The sequence below is a fragment of the Macadamia integrifolia genome, chromosome 2 (assembly GCF_013358625.1).
Source record: "Macadamia integrifolia cultivar HAES 741 chromosome 2, SCU_Mint_v3, whole genome shotgun sequence".
Lineage (NCBI taxonomy): Eukaryota > Viridiplantae > Streptophyta > Magnoliopsida > Proteales > Proteaceae > Macadamia > Macadamia integrifolia.
In genome coordinates, this window is record NC_056558.1 from 1,947,982 (window position 1) to 1,955,159 (window position 7,178).

The 7,178-nt window shown below is 39.5% G+C and overlaps 1 protein-coding gene across 2 annotated transcripts in view; it reads right to left on the bottom strand.

Annotated features, from left to right (window-relative positions):
* Nucleotides 1–3,974: 3,974 nt before the first annotated feature.
* The window catches only part of LOC122071861 (zinc finger CCCH domain-containing protein 55-like), a 3,710-nt gene continuing 506 nt past the window's right edge, over nt 3,975–7,178 (bottom strand). The window contains exons 2-3 of one of the 2 annotated variants that reach the window (XM_042636313.1): nt 4,431–7,038; nt 3,975–4,311 (exon numbers count right to left, since the gene is read on the bottom strand). In XM_042636313.1, the coding sequence (XP_042492247.1) occupies nt 4,264–4,311; nt 4,431–7,038 (2,656 nt within the window). In that variant the 3' untranslated portion in view covers nt 3,975–4,263. Of the gene's footprint in view, nt 4,312–4,430; nt 7,045–7,178 lie in introns of both variants that reach the window. The other variant, XM_042636312.1, reaches the window with a different exon arrangement.

The window sequence follows — 7,178 nt, forward strand, 5'->3', positions numbered from 1 at the left end:
CAAGGAGGTACAATTTTTCTTCTGGTTGATTTGTAGACACCCTATTATTCGTTACCTATTTGATCATTTTTAGGTAAAAATGGTTAAATTTAGCCTTACTTATATAATTGAGAGCGGGATTTAATTGAGAGGGGGAATATGTTTGATGTCATAGGCCCAACAACTTGGATATGGTGGTCATGCGCCTTGAAGAGGTTCATTTACAGTCCCCTCCCTCTCACCAACTTTGTTTTTTCGTTTTTTTTTTCCTTTTTTCCTAATCACGAGATTTTTCTTAAAGAGGAAAAACATGTTGGGGGATGAATTGAATCTAATCTCACCTCACATGTCCTCTCACTTGGTAGATAAGGAAAAGAGAGAGAGAGAGAGAGAGAGAGAGAGAGAGAGAGAGAGATACTACTGTAATAAGATTAATCTGGGCTGATCCTCATAGTGTTCCACAGAAAAGGACTTGGAAGGGCTGAGACTTTCAACCTTCCAATTGGGAATGAGAGAGAAAAAAGTTAATTCTCTCTTGCTGGGTCCTGAAATGGCTATTAGATAATTACTCACACCAAGATATTTATAACCATTGGGCATGCATAGGCACATAATGACAGAGAAGATATATTTTTGGCCTTAAAAGAGCTCCACAGTTAAAGTCCAACCAAAATTTAATTCAATGAAGGATGTACGGATATTCCTTCTAACGACTAGTTCCTATTAATGTTCAGTTCAAAACTTCAAATGCATCTTACCCAGATTTTCTTTGAAATCAGAATCTCACTCGTATTCACCTAGCAACCTCTTTAATACTGGTAAACAGCAAAACAATTTTAAAAAAATAATAATAATAATTTATGATAACGAGGAATGCATGCGTGAAATATTAACTGCTACTAACACCCACTTAATACCATCTAATTTGATAATAATGTTGTTTGTAGATAGTAAAATGTTAGGAGTAACCTAAAAATGGGGTTGATTTGATTTTACAAGTGGAAGGTGTTAGAGTACACAAGGAATTAATTGTTCAAGTACATTACCATTTTAAAGATATTTTATATAAAATTTGTAGCTTCAGTTTTGGAACAAGCCCATTTTGGTTAATTTGGAGATTCCAAGAGAGAGTGGTATAGTTATAGTCTAGTCATATTCACATTTATATACTTCTTAAGTTTGGGTGTTTTGGAAATTATAATATGAGAAAAGTGGATCGCTATCAAGGAGAGAGAGAGAGAGAGAGAGAGAGAGAGAGAGAGTTTTTTAGTTGTAAGGAGAGGCAGGAAGACAGACAACACATGCATATATGTTTTGGTGGATACTGTTGTAATTAATTCTGTCCTCATTGATGTCAAATCGTGCTGAGGTAGAAGCTCACACTATAGGTGTAAGAAGGAATGAAATGTTTGGGGCTGAAAGCCAACTGTGAGACCCAAACAACTTTTACATCTTAATCTAAAGAATTATGAGTTGAGGGGTAAAAAAAAAGTTAGCATTTCAATTCAATTCTCCATATTTTCCCTCTTAAAGGAATGGAAGTAGTTCTTCTCTCCTTGTGTGTGTGGGAGGGGGGTGGGGGGATGTGCCACTGTGCCTAACTACCCCAAGAACTCTAGGACTTAATGGAACTACATATAATTAATAAATAATAAATGCACCTTAAGTGTAAGAGGTGATCAGATCCTGTAGATCTTACCTATCAAAAAAATTAAAAATAAAAACTGCAGCTCTTGTGTAACTCAAACAAAGACTTCACCAATGAAGCAAGCTAGCTAGCTAGCTTGCAATAGCATCTTCTTAAAAGTGCTTCTGAAGTCTTCATGCAGTTAAAACTAGCTTTAAACAGTACTCTCTCTCTCTCTCTCTCTTAATTGTAGTTCAAAGCCCCATGTGGCATGTAAGGTCGGCTAGCTGACCAAAAAAGAAAAACTCAAGGTTATAGATATAGGGTTCATATTTTCATACTGTATCTCTACAACTCTATGAGGGGATACCTACATAATTAATGATTATGCCACAACAGTAACACATGAAAAAGATGACTGAATTAATTTTTGTTTGGCAAATTGTTTGTTAGATTGAGTTGTCTCACAAACAGATCTAAGTATCTCTAAGAAACCAATGGAGTTAAAAATTAGGTTCCAAGTTGTGACTGGAGGACTAAAGACACTATGTAAACTACCCTAAGAATCAAAACTTCTCCAATACCATTTAACAACACCCAACTAAAAGCCCAAACTTCAGGGTGGAGAGGCCCTTCCCATGTCATAAGCCTAATAACCACATATTATCCGACCAATGTGGGACTAAACTCCCTTCTCATTCCTGGCCATGGTGTGCACTCACAGCATCATATATGCTTTTTTTTTATCTAAATCAAAATCCAGTTTCTCCAAACAAAATCTTCTTGTGCTAATCTATAATGTGCCTGCCGACTTAAGATGTAACCTATCTTGTTACACCACCGAGACACGGCTGTTAACACTGATAGTATACTTTTAATCTTCTCTATTTTTGTATTTCTTGAGCATATTCCTTGCTCCTGTGCTTCCCAGGTTGTATTACCTCCCCCACCCCACCACCCCCCCAAAAAAAAAAAAATATAATCTAGCTGAAGGAACAATGAAGACCTTTTCTCTCCTCCCTTGGAAAGCTACCATCGCTACCGCTACCACTGCTATCTCCATCCCTGCCTCCCTGATCATCCTTGGGGTGTTTTCTATAGGAAGTTGAGTAAGGACAAAAGAAAAAGAGAGAAAATTTACAAATTCAAGATTGCTGCAAATCCAACAGGAGGGAGCCCAACATAGAAACAGATATTTTTCTAAGATCTCTAATAGTATTTCTGTACCTCAAAAAGTGAATGGTATGTATTTCTCTTGACAACAAATTCTACATTTTGTGAAGCAATCTCTGTTGAGTGTGAATGTGTGATAAAGAAAGAAACTTTCTGCCTTTTGGAGACGGTTTTGGTGATTCTATGATCCATATACAAATCAAGTACTATTTTTGGTCTACTTCTTTACTTGCACTATGTGACAAATGCAGCAAAAGAATTGACGAGTGCAAGCCATTATAGAAAAGCCTAAGCGTAAAGACCCAACATAGAAATCAAATTCCAATGAACTTAAAGACCATAGTGATTAATCCTCATCAGAAAGAAAACCACTTACAGATGAACCAGCCGGTACCAATATATAGAGATAATACTTCCAAGCATCTGCAGTTCACTCACAGTTTCAGTCAGACAGCCTAGCTAGACTCTTCAAGAACCAGTAGGTGCGGATATGAAGACAACACTTGCAAAATGTAATCTGAGCAGTTCAAAAATTCGTGTGGGGAAAGAGAACAAATCTGGGAAAAACTGACTACGCCAAAACCAAGTGAAGCTCCAAGATGTGGCATGAAAGAGCTCAGAAAGGCAATAGATGGATGGAAATTGAAGAGGCACTAAAAGTGAAACTATCTATGTGCTACCATAAAGAATCTCAATCCTAGTTTCAATTACATGGAAAAAAAGTCATTCCAGAAAAACCAACCAGACACATATGAACAGCAATCGAATGCTCTACCGACACACAAACAAAGATCCCATTTGAAGGAATGGATTAGGCAGGATACATCAGCTTACCTGAAGTCCCAAATGTCACAAAATCAAGTCAGCTGTGCTGATCAGTGTGTAGACCAAAGACTTTACCCCAATGGAATGGGCTAGCTTTTAATTCCCTAATCTACAAGATAAAATAATGTGGCTTCCAATAGATTTGAATGGACAAATAGGATCCATGTAACCAACCCAGCTTAGTTGGGACAAGTTTAGGTGAGTTGAGTAATCTTAAAAAAAATAAAAAAAAAACAACAACAACAACAACAAAAAAGAGAAAACATTCTATAAGAGGCATCACATAAAAAGTTTAAGTGCAGGATAGAAATACAGAGCAATACTGATTACTCACAAAGCAAGCTTTAACAATTTATTGTCAACCCAAAAAGGAGAGAAAAAAGAACCATATCCATTGAACTAGCAGGCATGAAGTTCTCAATATGCAATCTGAACTTTAGCTAACATTGACTAAAACAAGATTCCCAAATCACTGGAAGAAATGCTTTCTCCAGAAAAGGTGAGCCCTCTAATAAAATGAGGTGCCTCAGGGAGCACATATATAAAAGGGGAAATACACAAAATCATACTGCTACAGTCAAGGAAGCTAAGACCACAATATACAATAAAAAACCCATGATTTGTCCTATTATCATGTTTGATACAACAAGAAGTAACAATTAAGGTTTTCCAGCATGGTCACTCTTCAAATACCTTTCCACATATGCCTGCAGATAGGAGATAAAAAATAATTAAAAAAAAAAGACTTAGAAGCAAGACCAAATTTAAGCATTAGAATCAATAGAATTTTTACCAGATTTTAAGTAAGAAATTAATTGGTACTGACCTGTACAAGTTTCATAAGCTTGGGTTTAGAAAATGACAGATATTGATCGACTTTCTCTTGTGTCTGAGGGACATGAGCTTCTTCAATTGTACCAATCACTTTATCAACAACTTTCTTTACTATGGTTTTGTGAACCTCCTTGCTCATTTGTCCTCCTTTCCATGTGGGCTTTAGAATCTCCTTAACAAACTCCACTAGTGCAAATTTTAACATGCGCATAGCCTTCGAGTCCTTCTTCCTTTTGCATTCTTCATCAACATGACCATCAACATTCATGTCCTCCGAATGAATATTTTCTTCCTTATTTCCCTGATCAGCTTTATCATTCTTTACCACAGCCTCACATGCTGCAACTGTCTCCAGCTGCTGAGACTCATGCTTAAGTGTGTCATCGGAAGATTTATTCTTAAGCCATGATGGAAAAGAACTTTTCAAAGGCATTTGTTCAGCTACTTTATTCTGTTCAAAAGGACTTGATGAAAACCCTGGGGGTTGGTTACTGGTGACAAGCCTGCTTGATTCAATGCTGACCCTAGGATCATATGGCTTTTGAGACCAGGTGATTTGATTAGGATCATTGGGCAGTAAAGTAACTGCTGTGCTCATTGCTGCAGGGCTTTGTTGGGAAGGAACCAAGCCAATAGAATTAGGGGGGTTTAAAGCAGCATATAATAGTGGAAGCTGCTGCCCATTTCCAAATATCTGAGCCAATGACGCTGAAAGGGTATTCATTGCCTGCTCACTGGTTACTACATTATGAGTAAGCAGAGCTAAAGAAGTTACTTTTGATGTTTTGGCATCCTCTGTTTCAGATTTAGTAATATGCCCACCCATATGAACTAGTGTTTGACCTTGTTTATTTGAAGATGACTCGGGCATAATTGTCTGTTTTATCCCGCTAAGGTTCAAAGTTTGTCCACTTGAAGGGTGTGGAGGGACTATTTGTTCACTCTGCCCAATCATGTTAAAGCTTGAACTCCTTCCACTCTGGTCATCATGATTGAATCTTTGCCCAGGCATGGGAAGCATAGGCAGAATATCGCTATCTCTGTAGGGGAACGCAATAACAGTATCTCCTCTCAAACTGAGATGTTGCTGTAAAACTTCTTGACTTGTCTTGTGTTCAAGGGTGGGTAAATAGATCCCATATGGAGTTCGAGATTGTGAATCTTCTGGAAACTGTCTGTGTTCTTTTTTTTCAATGTAGAAAGGATACCGCTCCATGACAGCTGCTGCAGCAGAAGTATCAGCAACATCAAGTGGTTTGCTACCAACAATTGATTCAGGAATGCTCATGCTTGCACCATTATTTTCACTCGGATGTGGAGTCCTAAACATGATTTGGCCAACTGCTTTGTCACTCCGCATTGGACCTTCCCATGGTCTGTTCTCATTATCAGAACTATGGCCCCACTGATCTTTAGGCCTCTTAGTAGCCCATGGTTCATAAAAACCCACTTGTCCATCCCCACAGTTGGTCCTACAGTGAGGAGACTTAGCAACATCAGGTGCAGCTGCTGTGTCACTATATTTTGGACCTACCCATGAATTAGGTTCATTACCCAAACTATGGCCCCACTTATCATCCTGGGCAACATCAGAGCCGGCTGCTGCGTCACTCATGTTTGGATCTCTCCATGAATTTGGTTCAATGTCTGAATTATGGCCCCACCTGTGATCCTTGGCAACATCAGAGCCAATTGCTGTATCACTCCATTTGGGACCACGAAATGAATTGTCTTTATCGTCCACATTGCACCTGCAGCTATCATCCTTGGCTACATCTGGGGCCGCTGCAGTATCACTCCAGTTTGGAACTCCACATGACTTCTCCTCAGTATCCAAATTATGGCCCCACCTATCACCCTGAGACCTGTCTTCAGGACTGCAATGTTCTGCACCATCATGAGAGAACCTGCAATGTGCCCCATTGCGGCAATTTCCAGCGGCAAAATACTTGCAAGGAATACCATTATTTCTAAAGGTTCTACGTCCATGATCATACTCATGTGCCTCCCTTTTGTCATGGACCCAGTCTCTTGTCACATCTTTTTTAGACCATCCACCATGTCCATCACCTAAGACATCATGGTGAGCATATTTAAATGATGATCCCCTGCAACACTTGTCTCTCAGAAAATCATTACAGCGATTGGTAGATCTGTCGTTCCTTGGAGGCTTATGCTTCTCGCTGTCCCCATAACCATGTGAAATCATATCCTGGGAGTAATCAAGTAGCTCATCGTTGTTGGAATGCCTCGAAAATGATCCTCTCTCATTCCTGCTTCTCCAGTTACCCGCTGGACCACTTCCTGAACTCCCACTATCCTCAGGCCTACCTCTCCATCTTTCCACTCGATCACATTCTAGATGCCTACCATCATCGTGCCTGCCTCCCAAGTTGTCAGCTCGACCATGTTCTGAGTGCCTCCGAACCTCATAATCACTGCTATCCTGATGAAGAAACCTGCACTGACTACCTCTCCTACACCTGCCTGCAGCAAAATCATTACATGTCGTAGCTGAGACTCCTGATCCACTGCTACTTCCATCTCTCAGGAGATCTGATTCCTGCTTAAAGCCATGGAGCGGGCTCCTACTCCTACTCCTGCACATTACACCAAAAGGTAACACAAGAAAATTAAAACAATCGCAACCAAAAACCATGGCCTTTCTTATTTTCCAAAATTAGTATTTTCCTTCAAAATGAAAAGGTGGGGTGGGGTGGGGTGGGGTGGGGGGGGGGGG